Raw genomic sequence first — 18,615 nt, 5'->3', positions numbered from 1 at the left:
AATATTTCAGCAGGATTCATATGTTCCTTCACTACATACTTTTAACAATCTTATGTTTTTTTTCAACTTTTATCTGATTCTTAAGATGACTATATCCTCAAGAGAACGTCGATGTGCTCGTCTTCTCACTCAAGCAGATGCCATTTCATATTTCGAGAAATACAAAAGAGTTCGGACCACTGATATGAAAGTTCAACAATGTCAATCGGTAGCATTCAACTGTGACGGAACAAAACTTGTGTGTGGAGCGTTCGACAAAAAAGTCAGTGTAGCGAACGTAGACGGAGGACGATTGAGGTTCTCATGGGTCGGATCTAGTCATACATCTTCTGTTGAGCAGGTAAGAAACATGAATTTTTGAAACATGTTTTTGTAGAAATAAAATTTCAGGTAGCATGCAGTGAAAAACAACCAAACATGTTTGCATCGGCAAGTGCTGATCGTAATATCTGTGTTTGGGATATCAGACAGAGTAAACCAACACATCGGATTTCGAACAAAGTCGGAAACTTCTTTATCTCTTGGTCGCCTTGTGATCAATACTTCATATTTCTGGACAAAGATAATCGGGTCAATACAGTCGATATCAGAAGCTATCAAGTAGTTAACGTAAGTGAGCATATTAATACAATGTCTTATACATACCTATTTTCAGACACACGACATGAAAACATTCTCCCACGAACTCACATTCCATCCTTTATCCAACCATGTTTTTGTCGCTGAATCAGGGGGAAAAGTGGAGATTTTGAAGTTCACTGGCGGTGCTCTCGAACCAGTCACCACAATTCAAGCTCATTCTCATCAAGTCGATTGCTTGGCTCTTTCAATTTCAAAAGACGGACAGAAACTGGCAGTCGGAGCATCTGATGCATCTTGTTCACTCTGGGATCTTGATGAACTGATCTGTGAGAAGGTTATTCCAAGGTTAGCACATTATTATATTGTTTTAATGCATAAATATTTATTATTTTCAGACATGACTACGGTATACGAACAGTTTCCTTCTCATGCAATGGGCAACTTCTTGCTTCTGGATCCGAAGATCACTCGATCGATATCGCCTATGTTCCAGATGGATCTAGATGTTACGAGATCAAGCATACCGGTGAAACGTATTCAGTTGCCTGGCATCCGACTTCTCTTCTTCTTGCTTACACTGCATCAGATGGTATGGACGGCAGAGAGTCAACGCTTGTAAAAACTTTTGGTCACAGTACTGTGTGATTTTTCCTGTTTCAATAATTTTATCATGTGTTCTCTCTCAAATTGATCTGACTTTTGAATAATAATTTATTCTCCACTTCAATATTACAAAACAAGAAAACCGAAAAAAGCTGGAGAGATCGAAAAACAAGAAACAAAAAATTTAAACGACACTGCCCTTGTTTCCAAAAAGTTCTGCAATCAACTTTTGTTTCTCTTCATTCGACAAGTCGCTCTTCCAGATTTTGATTTCTTCCTTCAACCAGCTAACCTCTTCCTGATGTTTCTTTTCAAGTTCTTTCTTTTCCTCTTCTACTCCAATGATCTTATTCAAACATTCATCCTTGAATTTTTCATCGCTTTTCGATTTGAGATTCAAGAATTCGATACTCTTTTCCAAATGCTCATTTTTGAAAATCAATTGACTGTATCTTTTCTGCTGAGCTCTCAAAAGAAGAACATTCTTCCACTTCTCACTCAATTCTTTGTTTTTCTCCAAGAGCATTTTGTTCTCTTCAATTATCTCTTCTACATTTCTGTTCGACAAACTATGCAGATGATTCTGCAATTCTTGGTTTTTATCTTCCAGCTCTTTGTTATTCTTCTTGAGTGAATCGATAGTTTCGTGCATGTAGTCTATCATCGTGCTCTGATAATCAGGTTCCAGTTCCTCACACTTGAAAGTCGTAACGGTGACTGACATGGCTCTGATCTGAAAATAACACCAATAATTGTGAAAATTCAAACTGAGAAATAATGACTGAACAATAAAAAAGAACACTCAATAAAGGTAGACTGCGTGACTGAATGACCCGGGTGCTCATCAAGGGTGAGCGTAAGATGGACAGCGCAGACACCTTCCGAAATCGATTCTTGGACAGTACTGCGGGGATACGGTATAGTTGACTGCTGGGATGATTTCTGCATATCTTTCAGGTGTCTGAATGAAGCATGAGTACTGTTTCAGTATAAGTATTTCAGTATATACGAGGATATTTAGAATCGATAATAAATCGTATGAACTTGGTTTTACAAATTTCTTGGAAATTTTTCAGAGAAAACAGGCAACTATAATCTTATCAATTACTCTTTCTCTCTTTTCTTTATTTTTTCTACCCAATCCATGTTCAACCTTCTTTTCAGAGAAGTTCAAATCACTATCTAAATACCAATTCACATTTAGTGGTTTGATGTCATTGTTCTCTCCTCTTCGTCTCACTCTCCTTCCTCTCTCTTTTTTTAATCTTTCGTTGTCGAAGTGTCTATAGTGACGTGTCGACATGTTTGCATGCGGCCAAGTCGACTATCGACTTTTAATTGAAGGACCTAGCCGATGAAAGTCGGCTTTACAGTCGACGAGGGCCGCTGACATTGTTTTTCACAACACAAACCGTGTAGTCCCCGAGGACAATACCGGAAAGCTACTAATTTTCGGTCTTTGTTCTCGCTGTTGTTTTCTTTCAAACCGTTTAAAAGCAGTTTTATTCACTTCCTTTAATATTAATCACCTCCGAAATTGAAAATATTTACTTTTCAGACAAATAACTATAATTTGTACCGTTCAAAATGTCCAAAAACGAATTAACGTCAGTCGCGTGGTCGTTTTTTCTAAAGGTTGATGATGAGAAAGTAAGATGTCAATTATGCAATAAAGAACTGAAATACTTCCACTCAACATCGGGGATGATATCACATATAAGGTCAACTCATGAAAATGAATTGAGGGAGTTGCAGAATGAAAACGTTAGTCCAAAGATTATAACATCTGAAATTTTAGAAAATGTTTTCAGAAGCAACTACGAGTTCGTGCTTCGCGTGGAAATCCGGCCGTTAATTATGAAGAAGCCACCGAGAATCTGATTATGTGAGAAATTCTGGGAATAATATTCAGGGCTCATTACATGAATTGCAGGGCAATATGCACTTCTGGCGCCTCTTTTCAATTACTGAAGAACTCATGGTTTCGAAAATTCTGTCGTATTCTGGATCCCAATTTCACCTTACCAACTCCAGATGCTGCCAGAAAAGTTATTTCAAAGCATGCCACATCATATATAACAAACACGATGGAACAGTTGAGTGCAGTGGATGTTCGTAGTTTTGCGAGAAGATGTAATAGTGTAAATTTTGTTTTTTTTTTCAGAAATTTTTCATCTCGTTTGACAGTTGGGAAGACAAATATGAAAACTTCTCAATATATGTTGTCTTCCTATACTATACTGATGATCAGTATAATAAGAGAAAAGTTGTGAGTTTAATTTTGAAGAAAACAAATCAATATCTATACGAATTTTCAGTTACTCGGTATACGAAACATTGCTGGAAAGGTCACATCGGAAAACATTGAAGAATTAGCAGCCGGGCTGCTGATTGAATATAATCTTGATTTTTCGAAAATTATGGGAACAATCACTGATGAAAGATCAAATTTGCAGGGATTTTTGAACACGAATGTCTACCATCAGTAAGAGACCGTTGAACACATTATAAATAGAACAAAAATAATTCAGAGTTCTTTGTGCAGCTGAAGCTTTATCACATATTGTGAACGCTGCTTCTGAAATCCCGTTGCTTGTTGAAGTGATGAATAAAGTCAACGGCTTAGTTTCGCACTTATCAAGATCGAAATCCGAAAGAACACGATTCAGAGAGTAAGTAGGGTAATCAATGTTCTGAAATTAACATAATTTCTTTCAGAAGCTCATCATCACTCAGAATTGAAAGTAGACTCCCACTTCCGTTCCGTACCGACAGACCAGGCAGATGCATTTCTTTCGCTCGAGCTTTTCTTACTCATGTAAATAATGTTTTTTTTAAGTCACTTCGAAATATCAATGATATTTTCAGTACGAGAGCATCAAATCGTTGACCCGTGGCCAGGAGTTCATATTATCCGAACAAGAAAAGGAGAATCTAGAAATCTTTGTTCAATGTGCAACTCCTTATCTTGAAGCCATCAATCAGGTGATAAGTTTCTTCTGATGAATAGTTCTCTAACTTGAAGTTTTCAGGTCGAATCAGACAAAACATTCTGCTCAGAGGTTCTGATCCATTTCGCAAGTCTTTCCGACTTCCTCAACAATCAGAGACACAATCATCCAGTTGTTAAGGTCCTCACTGAAGAAACCGTTCATCAGTAAGTCATTATCACTCTTCTACGGAAATTGATTATTATTATTATCTAGGTTTCAACGCTTTCTGGAAAATGACATTGCACTTCTCACAACATTTGTAGACCCGAGATTGTCTTATACAGACGGAGTATTGCTGCAAAAAAGCTGGAAAGACGTTGAGAAACTTGTAGAAAGTTATTGTGGTGAGACAAACATTTTGCAAGAGCATCCTTGATATTCTCTTTCAGCAGATAACTACCGTCTTATTAATGCATCAAATGATCAGAATCCAGAACCTGCTGCTAAACGTAAAAGACCATCGGACACACATTTTTCGAAATTTATCGAGTCGCTGACACAATCCACTGTTCCAGGATCTATAGAAGTATTCATTTAGTTCCAATAAATCGAGTAACACATATATTTTCAGACTGAAATCGTCAATTACAAAGCATCAGTCTTGACTTATCGAGTTGCATTAGATTCGTGTCCGTTGCAGTATTGGAGAATGAATCAATCACGGTTTCCAACGCTTTGTCGTCTTGCAAAAGATGTTCTCAGCGCCCCACAATCTTCTATTCAAGCCGAAAGATATTTTAGGTTGGTTAATCAATTAGATTTTAAAAAGTTCAATTTTTATATTTCAGTGAATGCTCAGAAGTTGTTTCCTCATCCACACGCAATCGTCATTCCGCCCTATCATTGAATGAAACTCTGTTGAATTCTGCACTCGGAATTATAAAGTTTGTCTTAATTAGTCTTACCGGTCTATTATAAATAATACTTTCAGAAGAATGGATACAGATCCAAAATGGAATGAAGACGAAGAAAGTGACGGAGAATCAGATGAAGAGCCAGACGCTGCCGACAATTTCAATGCATGGGACCGCTCTGTCGACCCAACAAATTACGAACTCTCGGCAGTCAAAGAAGAGAATTTTTAACAATTTAAACTATCAATCGTCGTCTTTCAATTATAAAATTTACTTGGTAATTTCAAGATATCCATGAATAAAAAGCAAGATACGTTTCGTTAATTCAAAACAAAGTTCTTCAAACAGTAAGAATCTGATTCGAAATCCAACCACCCTCGTTCTGTGAATTTTACAGTTTTAAAATTTAAAATCCCAACTATTGAACTTTCAAAAGTACGTGAACTCATAACTTGTTATGAGAAATTCTGATCTACCAAAATTTATTCATTCACTCTGTCGACTATCGGAGAAAATGGTGAAGTCTTCGAAGAAAGAAAAAAATGAAACGGTAAGAATATTGGAGTTCGGGCATCCCAATAAACAGACAGATAGAGTCTTCATATAAAATAGGAAAAACCATTTCTAGGCCACCCCTCCAGAATCCGATACATTCAACATCAATCTATTCGTTACAATGCTAGAATCTTCGTGTCGAATTCAAGTGTCAACGGCTCTCTACTTCTTTCGAAAAGCGTTTGCAAGCATCCATGATGGCTCGGATATTTTGATCAGAGATCAGTTTTATGTCAGAATTGTATGTTTTCCTAAAGATAGTGTTGGAGCTCTGTCTCTTTGAAATTTTCAGAAAAACGGAGTTTTGAATGCACTTCGTAGTGAGATTCTGGATGTCGACGGAGAGATTAATGCAGTTTGGATCATTACAAATATGTGCTGTATCAGTAAAGAAGTGACTCATCTCTTCGTGAATTCGGTTTGTCTGAAAGGCGATTCAATCTTTATTTTCAAGTATTCAGAATGTTCTCGAGGTTCTAACTCAACTTATTCGCTCTTCAAACCCTCGTCTTTCCAATCAATCCATCTGGGCGATTGCAAACATTTCAGCTGATTGTGTCAGTTGTAAAACGATGTGTCGTAGACCTAAACTTTTGAAAGTACAGTACACCTTTCAGTTCTAAAAATACCTTTTGAGATTCAGATACTCTCAAAAATGTTACAAAATTCGCATCAACTCGAAGATACCGAACGTCGTCAACTCATTTGGTGTATCAATAATATTCTAACCGGAGGTAGAGCTACAATGCTCGCTCCAGTTGCTCGATCTTTCATTCGAACATTTTCGAATTTGATTCTTGATACTGAAGTGATTGAAAGGATGAATTGTGCTCCAATGGTTCTGTGGACTTTGGCGAATTTAGTGGATATCACTCATGATACGACGAGGGTTAGTTTAGCACAACGTATTTTCAAATTGGAAATTTTGAGAGTTAGGAAATGTTAAATACATTTGAAATTCTTAAGATGTGCAAGCCTCGATCTTCATTTCTGTAAACTTTACCAATAATCAAGACAACATTTTAAACGTTTTTCTAGTTGATAGCTTTCTGAAATTTCAGCTGTTCAGAGAGATAGAAGGGCCTTAAATTGGAGCCTAAAACGATTAGGGCAAGCAAAACTTGCTGTGTTACTCTTCTATGAAAACAAGCTCTTCATATTTTGTGTTTAAAACTGTTTATTTTTCAGATCGATATGCTCCAATCCCAAACAAATCTTGTCGAACACGTTATTCTGCTATTCCTTGATGAAAACGAGAAGCAATCTCACGCGGCGGCTCTCCGTCTACTCGGGAATATTGCTGTTGGAAGTGACACTCAGACAGATCATTTGCTCACTAAGATTAATTTTAGATATGTTTTGGTATCTGAAGTCTTAATAATTATTGAGTTTGCAATCCAGTTTTTTCAGCATCGCGCAATGTCAATTCCAGAGCATCACTGTGAAGTCGCCTGGATTTACTCGAATATTGTGGCCGGTGCGGTAAGACACGTAGATTTCGGTAAGTTTGAAATTTATTGAATTCAAGAAAGGTTCCAATTATTCTAGTTCTGGAAGATTCTGATCGATTCTATGGATGGCTGTTGTCTGGAATCAATTCTGACATACCTCGATTCAGAAAGGTATTATTTGACTAAAACATTTGATGTCATATAACTATTTCTTCACAGGAGTCTCTCTGGATTGTTGGAAATCTTCTGGCAACAGCAGATGAATATCAACGTTCTCAACTCGTTGAGTTCGGAATTATTAACCATCTTCCGGATCTTTTGAAGTACGACGATGGTCGATTGAATGAAAAAGGCGCCGTCACGGCAACGGAATTGCTCAGAGAGCATCCGTGGCAATATCGATTGTACAAAGATCTTGATATACTTGGATGTATTGATGCATTGGGGCCACAGGTAATTTCAGAGACGGTTCTATTTTGGCTGGAAATGCAATACTAAGCTAATATAGTTAGTAAGCTGAAGTTTTGAAAAATATGAATGTTCATTTAAAACACTCTGAAGAACGGATTCGTTGGACAACTAGTAAATTTTGATCAGCCGAATTTTGGCTTTCCAATCACTTTGGTATTGACTTTTCTTTCAGTATTCCACTCAAAAAGCTGAGCTTCAAATGTTGTTGAATGAGCTGGAACCTCCGAAACGAATGGAGAAACATCCCGAGTGTCGAGTGGTGTGCTATAGTAAACTTCCAAATGATTCGTCTATTTGATTTCAGATAAACATTTATTCAGCTCGATAGAATTTTAAAAGCAAAGGCAGAGAAAAGCAAAACATTGAGAACACAAAACAGTGAAAAAAGCAAATAGAAAGAAGATTGGTTCCGCGGGAAAATAGAAATTTAGAAAAGAAACAAAAACTAAAAAAATATAGAAATTTAGAGAAGAAAAATGGGCAAAAGAATGGGGGGAAAGTGAAGAAAAGGAAGAATCAGTAACCTACTTAACCGTAACGGCATGGCACTGGGGAAAGAGAGAAAGAGACCTGTGAAGAGGGAAAGTGGACATAATAATACAGGAACAGATCGAGAAAAGAGAGACGAATTGTTTAAATTTCTAATCAAATGAGAAGATAGAATTCAAAAAATTAAAAGACTAGGGTGGGCAGTCCTAGAAAATCATTTTAAGAAACTAGCTCCATTGATAGAAAAAACATTCACACACACAGAATTTTGTTGAGCAATGAGCAAGATTGGTGACACGTGGGGGGAGGGAAAAAGAAAAAAGAAGAAAAAGATTACAAGCATTTGAAAGTCGAAAAGAATAAAGCCAAAAATTAAAACATTGGGGAGAGAAAAGGGATGAGATTATGGGTGGTTGGGATGGAACTACTTGTTCAAAATGATGGAGTTGATGATGCTCACTGTCTTGGCGGACGACTTTCCTTGGACGAAAGTGTCGTGGTCTCCTTCGACGACGTGCACCTGAAAAAGGATTTAATTTGATTATGAAGAGAAGTTAACGGGAGCGTTATTTTGTATCTACAAATGAATGAAATGTCAACTTACATCAGAATCATCAGAAACTTGGCTGATACCATAATCTCTTCCAACATCCTCCTCACGGGCAGCTCCTTGCTCAGCTCTGATCAGTGTGATATGTCCACGGAACTTTCTCTCTGGCTTGTACCTGCAAAATTCACAGATTTAGAAAATATCTTTCCACTCAAAGAAACTCACTTATCAGCCATGAGGAACTTGGAATGCATAGCCATACAGGCGAATGCAACAGTCTCATCTGACTTGAAGAGTCCAGTTGTCATGACGGTGTCCACCACCTTCTGCACACGGGCCTTGAATCCAGATTGTTGGAGAAGTTCGACACGGAACTTCTTGTAGTCAACATTGGCAAAACGAAGAGTCATGGCACACATGATCTCAGATTCGAAGAGTGGATTGTTGACGAGGGTATCTCCAGTGACTCCGAAGGCCATACGGTAGACCTGTAATATTTCAAAAGTAAGGAAATGAGTTCACTAATCAATTAATGATAACTTACATTACGGTATGTCTGCATGTAGAGATGGGATCCGTCGAGAAGAACCAACTTCTCAACAGCATCTTGTCCATCGGATTGTTGAAGCATGCAAGCCATCTCAAATCCGATGCAAGCTCCGTAAGAGTATCCAATGAGTCGGTATGGTCCGGTTGGTTGGATCTTCTTCATCTCACGGATGTAGCACTTGGCGACGTCTTCGATGGAGGTTTGTGGGACGTTCTTGGTCGATTGGAAGCAATAGACTGGGAATTCACACTTGGACATGACCTTCTTGAGTGGGGTGGCAATTCCTTCGATGGAGTGAACGAAGAAAGTGATTGGTCCTTCCTCAACCTTGTTGGCCTTCACGATAATATCCTGTGGGTCCAAGTCGTTGACGTCGACTCTCATCTTGAACAATTGGTTCATTTGCTTCTCGAGCATCTCAACCGTGTTCAACTCGGCATCTCTTTCTCCGTCCTTCTTCATCTCCAACTCATTCACTTGAAGAGCAGTTCCGCCGGTTCCTCCTTGCTCGGCGAGTTGTTGAAGCTTGTTGAGAGTGAGAGTACGGATGTCTTTCATTGAAAGAACAATATCGTAATCTCTCTCAAGAGCCTGCTTGATCTCAACTCCCATCAACGAATCGAGTCCCAAATCTCCCAGATTTGCATCTGGATTCAATTGAGAGATGTCATTGACTCCAAGGATATGAGCAATTGTTTGCATCAAGTTTCCACCTCCAGCACTCTTCTTCGCTCCCATGTCAGCCTTGATGAACGAGGAGACGATTGGATGGTTCCATGACAAGAAATTGTCAAGGGAAGACAAGCAAGATGGCATTCTTTGTGGAAGAGTTCCTCCGACAACGGTGTTGTTGTCTCCCATGTTCTCAAGAATGACTCCGACATCTCCGATAGCTCCCCATTGGATGGCAATTCCTGGGAATCCATCAGCACGACGTTGGTCGATCATTCTCTCCATAGTAGAGTTGGACCATCCGTAGTTGGTTTGTCCAGCATTACCACGTCCAGAGGTGATGGAAGAGAACACGACGAACCTGAATGTAAATTATTGAGTTATTGAATTAGTCCTTTTCGTTTAACTAACCATTTCAAAGTTTCCTTATCCGAATGGTCACGAGTAGCATAGTCCAAATTGATGGTTCCGTAGTACTTAGCCTCGGCGGCATCCTTGAAGTTCTGGATGTTCTGGTTCTCGAACAAGCAATCACGGAGAACCATAGCCAAGTGGAAGACTCCTCCGAGTGGTCCCATTTGGGTACATTGCTTGACGAGCTCAACAGCATCAGACTTCTTTGAGATGTTCAAGGTCGAGACAAGAACGGAGACTCCAGTTCTTCTCCAGAAGTGAACACATCTTGCTTGGTATCCAGTACGGATTCCGGTTCTTGAGGTGAGCACAAGTTTGCGAGCTCCACGGTTGATGAGCCATTGAGCCAACTCGAGTCCGAATCCTCCGAGTCCTCCGGTGATCAGGTAGACGTGTTGTGGATGGCAGAGAGTACGGCAGATGGCACGAACCGAGATTCTCGATGGTGGGCAGATCTTGGTGCTTTCCTCGGTACGAATCTCCATGATAACCTTTCCGATGTGCTTTCCAGCAGACATAAAACGGAAAGCCTCCTCAGCCTTGTTAGCTGGGAACGAGTGTGAATGAAGTGGTTTGACGACTCCGCTCTTGATTCCTTGCTCTAAAAGACGAGCAATCTCCTTCCATTCCTCCAAATCTCCAACAGTTGGGTCCATGATCGAATCAAGGAGAATTCCGTGAATCGAGACGTTGTCCAAAAGCTTGGCCATTCCGAGGGAAGAGTTTTGAGACAAGTCGACTTTTCCGATCTCGAGGAAACGTCCGTGACGAGCCAAGCATCTGAGAGAAGCTTGGAGCATTTCGTTGGCAAGAGAGTTGAGAACAATGTTGACTCCACGTCCCTTGGTGTGTTGACGGATATGGAGTTCGAAGTCAGCAGAACGAGAGTTCGCAAAGTGATGTTCCTGGAGTTGTGGGAACAGATTCTTCAAGAATTGACGCTTCTCGGCAGATCCGACAGTGGTGAAGACCTCACATCCTGCAGCCAAAGCGATAGCAATAGCAGCTTGACCGACTCCTCCGGCTCCTCCATGGATGAGAACCTTATCTCCCTTCTTCATCATTCCACGTCTAACCAAAGCATAGTAAGCAGTGGTGTAGACAACTGGAACAGTTGATGCTTCAGCGAGAGTCCAGTCACTTGGAACCTCCCAAGCGTAGTCTCTATCAACCATGACAGTTGTGGCAAGAGCTTGAGCTGGAAGGATTCCCATCAATCGAGTTCCATCCTTGAGACGTCCAGAGAATTCCATTCCGAGGAGGCATTCACGATCAGCAAAGTTTCCTGGGATGGCATCTGGTGGAAGACGTCCATAGGCGAGCATGATGTCACGGAAGTTGATGGGAGCATAGTAGACAGAGCACAACTCTTGAGACGACTTAGTCTTGGCCATCGAATCGAAGTATTGATTTGGAGACTCGAACCAGGTAAGAGAAGATACATCTCCACGAGTGAGGGTGTTGATGAAAGCGTGCTCGCAGTCCTTGTAGACGTGAGCATCCTCATCCTTCACAACGATGTGACGCATCGATCCCCATTGTCCGTCCATGTAGTCGTTGGCATGGAGATCGAGATCAATGATCTTCTTGGTCTCCTCATCATCGATAGTCCAGACAGGTGGTCCATCACGGATCGCCTTGGTAGCAGACATATCGAAGGCGGAACGGAATCTGTTTGACTTCAGATTCTCTTCAACGAAGCAAAGAGCGAGTCCGACGATTCCATTGTTACGGCACTTGTTACTGACAAGCCAGATTGTCTTCGAATCAGGCTCATTCAATCTCTCTTCAACGGTCTTCTGGAGTGGCTCGATCCATGAGAACTCCTTGATGTCATCAACATCGATGAAAGCAGGATCACGTGGAACGGGAGCAACACGACGGACGGCATAGGTGGTGGTCATGAGGGCTGGATCAGATTGGAAGTTGCAGATCTTGAATCCGGTAGCCTTGAAGATCTCAAGAAGTTGCTCATGGGTGAAGAATTGGGTGTATTTGCGATCAGCATCTCCAGCCATTTCATTTCCAAGAAGAGACTCAAGGGCAAGAGCAATTTCGAATTGAGATGTCACTTCAACGACCAACAAGAATCCATCGTCACGAATCAAGTGCTTGCAGGCTTCAATGAAAGCGATTGGATTAGCTTTCTTGTTCAAGACCTTGTCCAAAAGAACGTAGTCCATGTTCTTAACTTCTCCATGTCCAGTAAAGTTCTCATCCAGAACAATCTTCTGCTTCTTTCCTCCAACAATCTCAAGAGTGCTCTCATCCAAATGATCGACATTTGCTCCAACGCACATGTAATCAACTTCGAGAAGTGGATGAGATGAGTTGGCTTCAATGCAATGACGAATTTGATCGGTTGAGACCAAGTCGACGGCAGCCATCTTGGCGTGATGTCCAGCGGAGTTTTCAATGCAGATGTCTTGCAGACTCTTGACGATTCTGTCATTGATGACAGCTCCGGCCCAGAGACGATCCAACTCAAAGATTCCACGGACGCTCTTCAGCTTTCCAATGACCATTTCAGCGAAATCATCAGAATCTGGGATCTTGAACAACTCGGTGAAATGTGGAAGAATGGTACACTTTCCATCGTGCATGAAACGAGTGACGGTGTCATCCAAAACAACTTCATTGAGCGATGACTTGAGTACAGGCAAAGCCTTCTCAATGAGAGGTCCGTTCGTCAATTTCTTGAGGAGACCAGCCTTCTGCCATTTGGAGAATCCATTGTAGAGAGTTTGCTTGATGACGGCAGCGTAGTCCTTGAGAATGGTACTTGTCTCTGGTTGCTCCTTGAGACAGTTCTGGTCAAAATGCGGGACGAAGTAGACCTTCTCGTGGTAGAGTTGTCCGGAGACTTGAATTCTTCTGGCAACAGAATGGGCATTCAAGTCACAGCACTCAACACCTCCGGCGATACATCCATTCGTTGAATGGTCGTTTCTCAGCTCAACAACTTGGATTCCGTCTCTTTCGACAACATGCTCCAAATGTTTATTTGGATCGATACGGAGATGACGAACACGTGTTGGAAGACGAAGAGTATCGGATCTCTCAGCAAGAAGAGCGGTTTGGAGAAGGGAATCCAAGAAGGTGACCCAGTTTCCAGTCCAGTACAAATATCCACGTTCTCCAGAGTTGCAGGTCTTGTAGATTCCACGGAAAGCCTGTCCGTACTCGTATCCTCTGAGGAGGAACTCCTTGTACGCATCCTCCGTGTCCAACTCAATACGGTCAGCAATTTCAGAAGTGCGAATGTCTTCAAGCTTTCCGTAATAGAATGGTTGGTTGTCTTCTGGAACATAGATTCTTCCAGAAGCAGCGACTTGTTCATCGGAGATAATCTCGAAGTATCCGTTTCCAGGGGACAAGACAACGTCCAATTTGACTGAAAATAAAGTAATTGATACTAGATAATTAGCTTAATTAGACTTACTTGGCTTGGTCACAATGGTAGCAGAGTAGACATTGATGTTCTCGAAGACAACTGGAGTCTTTTGGAAGTCCAAACTCTTCAGCTTGCACAAAGTTTTCCAGGCGAGGACCATGTGTCCGGTGAATGGATAGAGAACACGTCCGTCGATGCAATGGTCAAGAAGGTAGGCTTCCTGAAAAATAATTAAACTAATTTTAATGATTCGCAAACAATTTTACCTTCGAGTCAGCAGCGAATGGATCAATGTTGTAGGTAGCCGAGGCTGGAATGGAGCCACCACCTCCAGCAACCATATGACGTCCATCAATGGTCTGCCAGTCTTGAGAGTGATCCCATTGCCACATTGGTCCAATCATTGGAGTTCCCTTTGGAACGACTCCCTTGTATTGACCTCCTGGATAGAGTTCAGAGATCTGGATGTTGACTCCGGCTTGGTAGATCTTTCCGAGGGATCCCAAGAAGCTCTCGAGTTCGTCATCGTTCTCCGACTTTGGCTTGTTCATGAGTCCAACGTTGGTGACGGTCTTCATGAGAGAACGACGCAGAATGGCTTGCATCAAAGAATGTGGAGCCATTTCGATAGTGACAGCGTTTGCTGGAATCTTTTGAAGAGCTTCGTAGAAAAGAACTGGAGAGCACGCGTTATGGACGTGGTACTCGGCAGAGCAAGTGGCGGCCAAATCGGATTCCCAGTCCTCTTCTGGAATGGATGTAGAAATCCACTTGGAAGATCTTGGTTTCGGCTCTGGAACTGCAGTTCTCATCGACTCAATCATCTCGTCCTTGACAGCCAACATTGCTGGAGAGTGGAATGGAATTCCAGATGTATCGACAACCTTGGCGAAGATATCCTTCTCCTTGAGTTGAGCACAGAATGTGGCAACTCCTTCAGCATCTCCAGAGATGGTAACTGAGTCAGCTCCGTTGTGGCAAGCAGCGACGACACCCTTTGGAGCTTGAGCCTTCACTTCCTCCCAGGTCAAACCAACAGCAGCCATAGCTCCCTTGATTTCAGTGTGATTCATGATGGTGGTTCCACGATAGTAAGCCAATCGCATGGTTTGTTCACGAGTGATTCCTCCGTCAGCATATCCGCATCCCATTTCTCCAGTCGAGTGACCGATGATACCATCTGGAGAGACTCCGAGAGCAGTAAGGGTGTCGGTCAACGCGATTTGGATAGCAGTGATGGCAAGCATGCAGTTCATGGTGTTGTTGGAATATTGTTCTGGATCTGGGTTGCACAACATTCCATAAACATCAAGTCCGTACTCGTCGAGAGTCTTGGAAGAAGCACGAAGAGACTCATCGAACATTGGAATTTTCATGAGCTTGATAGCCATTCCTGGCCATTGAGATCCCATTCCAGAGTAGATGAAGTAGATTGGACGTGGTTCGGTAATTGGAACCTTGGTGATGTTCTTCATTGGAGATTGAGCATTCTCTCTATCCAAGAGCATGTATCCACGGAATGGAAGAAGGTTGGCTGGCATGTTGGCTTGGTTGGCCAACAAGGCTTGAAGGTAGAGATTCTCCTTGTTTGCCTCGATTTCAGCGAACATCTTCTCGACGGATTCCTGGGTTCTTCCACAGTATCTGAAAATGTGAAGTTTAAAATTGAGCTTGTTGCTTCAAGAATAAGAAAATTGCCCTAAATTTCTTGTTAACTTACGTCACAATCTTGGTAAATGGATGTTGGTGGATAGCTGGAGCAACATGATCGGCAGCTCTCAAGATGACGTGAGTGTTGGATCCTCCGAATCCGAACGAGTTGACTCCAATAACACCTCCTGGAAGTGGAGTTGGTTCCGTGACAACCTTCAAACGCCCGTCAACAAGTCCCGGAATGTATTGATTTGGAGTGTTGTAGTGCAAGTTTGGTGGAATCATTTGACGCTCGATGGCAAGAAGAATCTTGGTCAAAGAGCAGACTCCAGATGCTGGTTCAGCATGTCCCATGTTAGATTTGACTGATCCAATCAACAAAGAATCAGATCGGTTGGAGCAGAAAACTTGACAGATGGCGTTGGCTTCCTGTGGATCTCCGACCTTGGTTCCGGTTCCGTGAGATTCAACGTAGTAGACTGAATTGGGATCAACTCCAGCCTCCGAATAGACTTCTTGCAACAATTGTGCTTGTCTCTCTCCTGATGGGAAGGTTATGCCCTGTTCCTTGTATCCATCAGTGTTCGACTTCGCGTGAAGTACGGTTGCATAAATTCTTTGAGCCTTCTTCTTTCTTTGAATGAAGATTGCTGCGACTCCTTCAGTACGACAGTAACCATCACCAGAGTCATCGAATGAACGACAGCTTCCCTTATCTGTGAGCATGCCCAGTCTCAAGAATTGGAGTGCTGCCGTTGGAGTCAAAGTGAGATGAGCTCCGGCGACAAGTGCGGCGTCGCATTGACCCTGAAAGAAGTATCACTGTTTTGATATCCTTCAAAATTTCTGATATTCTTACTTGTCTGATAGAGTCAATGGCAAGTTGAAGTGCCAATAATGAAGACGAGCAAGCGGTGTCCACAGAGAACGATGGACCTTGCAAGTCGAATGTGTATGAGATTCGATTAGAGAACATAGAACGCACGCAACCCGTCAACGTGTAGCCCGTTACCGATTCAGGGTCTTGTGTCAGTGCTCCAGATGTTTCTGAAGCGGAGCATCCGACGAACACTCCGGTTTTGGATCCGCGGAGATCAATGGGATTTATGCCTGGAAAGAGAGAAAGTTTTAGTTTGAGATGCTATGTTTTGTGTTGTTTTTCATGACTTGCACAAACAGCGATTGCGAACTTTCAAAAGTAGTAATTTTCTCATTTTTATTAGTTAATTGTTCTAGTACTAATTTGTCAATATTTTTCTGAAATTGGCTATTTTGAGGATGCGTCTCAAAGTCACATTCTTGCAAATTTTTGAGGTTTGTGCTTGTGTCAAGTCTATTTAATTTTCTGAATTGACAACTTATTTGTACAAGTTATGATGGGAAATTTTCAGTCCGGACACTGTCTACAACTATTTTCAACTTAAAATTTCAAAATGGACGTTCCACACATTTAGCATAAAAATTGTCTCCGTACAAAACCATCATCAACTACAGCAAGCTCTCAAAAACTACAGTATCGCAAGATAAAATTCTTTGCAAAAAACTAACATTGAGCCTGTTTCATTTTACTTTTTGATATGCACACTGTATCGATCAGAGATGTTTTCGACCAAGTTTTCCAAGTTTTTCAGTGCAAAATAGACACTTTTGAGAGAGTGTCACAAAATTTTAAGTTATCTAATAGCTCTTTATGTTTGATTAGATCTATATTTTTTGTAGTTGAAGCCTTTTTGCACGGCTTAGAAACTTACACGGCGTTGAAGTGGAAATCCACTACAAAAATAAAACTCTAGACATGCTTTTCACACCTTGCAAGAAATAAATTCATCGCTCTATCAACTATTTTGTGACACAATCTCAAAACTAGCAATTGTCCACTGAAAACCTAAACACTCCTAGTTTCTTGACGGGTACTCTTAATTCCTCTGCACTTCCCCCAGATTCAATTTCTTCTCTGATAATACCTTTCCCCGTTTTTCATTTGTTTGACTTGTTCTTTCTCTTCTTCAATATTTTCTCGCCTAAATCATAAAAGTGGAACATCCTACTTGTAGCGGGGTCAGTAGTGCGCGCGCATGACGATCCTCCCCCTTCAAGGTTACCACTGCCCGGTACTACATCACACACTTTTTCCGCATTTCCGTCGCCTATATCCCGAAGAGAAAAAAAGAAGAGAGAGAGATAGAGAAGACGACGTACCCGCATCAACCATTGCCTCCCACGAAGCTTCCAATAGAATCCGAACTTGTGGATCCATAAAATTTGCTTGTTTCGGTGTAACTTGGAAAAAGCCCGCATCGAATTTCTTCAATTCCTTCAGTTTTCCGTGTCGTTTTGGTAGATCATAGAAGCCTGGCGGCCATCTGAGATCATCTTCGGTTACCAAGTCCTCTCCGGCAAGAAGCAAATCTCCGAATTCTTTGACGTTGTCGCATCTGAAATTTAGAAGGCGTTAGCTGGCTGCTTCTTGAGATCCACGACTGAAATACCTTGGGAATCGGCCCGAGACTCCCGAGATAACGATATCGTCCTGCTTCTGCCACCAACTATTTGATTCCATGTTGTCCGAAGACTGTAATTATTCAATTGGTTTACTAATTGGCTATTTAGAGTTAAATTAAAAAGGGAAAGAAGGGAGGAGGAGGACAGAGATTTTTGGTGTTTCGAAATTGTCTGAAATGAGGGAAACTTATTGATTGTATTCGTACAAAACACCGGACACACTTGTGAATGAGGCGTGTACTCGGAATGACAAAAGAAAAGAAGGAAGAATACAAGAAGAAGAAGAAGACGTTGAGGCTGACCGGACAACGAAAACTAGGAAAAGAAGAAGAAGACGATGCGGATGCGAGCGCCCTGCGCGGTAGAGATGGTAAAAGATAAAAAGAAGAGGGACGGGAAAAACCGTCGAGAGGAAGACACGATCTGCCTATTAGGTTCGAAAGACACCAACTTTTTTCTAATTTTAGGAGGTGGGGTGAGGAGGCAAAAAACCCGAGATTCTGCTGATAATGAGAGGGGGAGGAGGGACGTCTCCTGAAGTGGGAAGGACGGCTTCTGGACTGTTGAAGGGGGATGGACTTTTCTACTGATTTATCAAGAGCAATTAGATTTTTGAGTAGACTATAATTAGGAAATTATCAGAAAGAAACTTTTTCAGATGACGTGATGGCGGAATTCTGAGTGACGAAGAACTGAGAAATTATGGCACTGATGATCTACAGTCTCAGCTGTTACCCAAAAAGCACAATTTAGGATTTGCTCACTTCTAATCTGCTTTTCAAAAACTTCCGATTTCCAGACAAAGTTCAAAAAATCTAGGAATAATCAGAGAACCTTCCAGAAGAATTTTCCGGAATTCCAATGAGAGGGTCATCTGATTTA

General features: G+C 41.5%; 5 protein-coding genes across 5 annotated transcripts; 3 read left to right on the top strand and 2 right to left on the bottom strand.

Moving 5' to 3' along the window:
* Positions 1-85: 85 nt before the first annotated feature.
* Positions 86-1,227, top strand: GCK72_002486 (uncharacterized protein; the record flags this gene model as incomplete). Its single annotated transcript, XM_003112145.2, has 4 exons — positions 86-340; positions 391-609; positions 656-927; positions 978-1,227. 4 exons carry the CDS (start codon positions 86-88, stop codon positions 1,225-1,227), a joined length of 996 nt encoding a protein of 331 aa, XP_003112193.2.
* A 142-nt stretch (positions 1,228-1,369) lies between these two features.
* GCK72_002485 (uncharacterized protein) lies at positions 1,370-1,909 on the bottom strand (the record flags this gene model as incomplete). The annotated part of the gene is made up of 1 exon (XM_003112093.2): positions 1,370-1,909. One exon carries the CDS (start codon positions 1,907-1,909, stop codon positions 1,370-1,372), a length of 540 nt encoding a protein of 179 aa, XP_003112141.2.
* An 863-nt stretch (positions 1,910-2,772) lies between these two features.
* GCK72_002484 (uncharacterized protein) lies at positions 2,773-5,263 on the top strand (the record flags this gene model as incomplete). The annotated part of the gene is made up of 14 exons (XM_053723451.1): positions 2,773-2,949; positions 2,997-3,070; positions 3,119-3,296; positions 3,350-3,454; positions 3,504-3,670; positions 3,717-3,857; positions 3,904-4,003; positions 4,054-4,170; positions 4,218-4,342; positions 4,392-4,522; positions 4,568-4,704; positions 4,750-4,919; positions 4,967-5,062; positions 5,110-5,263. 14 exons carry the CDS (start codon positions 2,773-2,775, stop codon positions 5,261-5,263), a joined length of 1,872 nt encoding a protein of 623 aa, XP_053592096.1.
* A 283-nt stretch (positions 5,264-5,546) lies between these two features.
* On the top strand, positions 5,547-7,807 carry GCK72_002483 (uncharacterized protein; the record flags this gene model as incomplete). The annotated part of the gene is made up of 10 exons (XM_003111841.2): positions 5,547-5,582; positions 5,661-5,828; positions 5,880-6,005; positions 6,049-6,186; positions 6,231-6,476; positions 6,776-6,949; positions 6,998-7,088; positions 7,136-7,209; positions 7,258-7,491; positions 7,682-7,807. The coding sequence occupies 10 exons, from the start codon at positions 5,547-5,549 to the stop codon at positions 7,805-7,807; spliced, it is 1,413 nt and encodes a 470-aa protein (XP_003111889.2).
* Positions 7,808-8,422: 615 nt separating this feature from the next.
* Positions 8,423-17,791, bottom strand: GCK72_002482 (uncharacterized protein; the record flags this gene model as incomplete). Its single annotated transcript, XM_003111892.2, has 11 exons — positions 8,423-8,518; positions 8,603-8,723; positions 8,774-9,036; positions 9,093-10,131; positions 10,182-13,578; positions 13,627-13,798; positions 13,845-15,222; positions 15,299-16,038; positions 16,091-16,341; positions 17,431-17,666; positions 17,721-17,791. The coding sequence occupies 11 exons, from the start codon at positions 17,789-17,791 to the stop codon at positions 8,423-8,425; spliced, it is 7,764 nt and encodes a 2,587-aa protein (XP_003111940.2).
* Positions 17,792-18,615: the final 824 nt, after the last annotated feature.

This window comes from Caenorhabditis remanei, chromosome I, assembly GCF_010183535.1.
Source record: "Caenorhabditis remanei strain PX506 chromosome I, whole genome shotgun sequence".
NCBI lineage: Eukaryota > Metazoa > Nematoda > Chromadorea > Rhabditida > Rhabditidae > Caenorhabditis > Caenorhabditis remanei.
The sequence above is the reverse complement of the archived record's forward strand: the minus strand, read 5'-3'. Positions and strand labels throughout refer to the sequence as shown.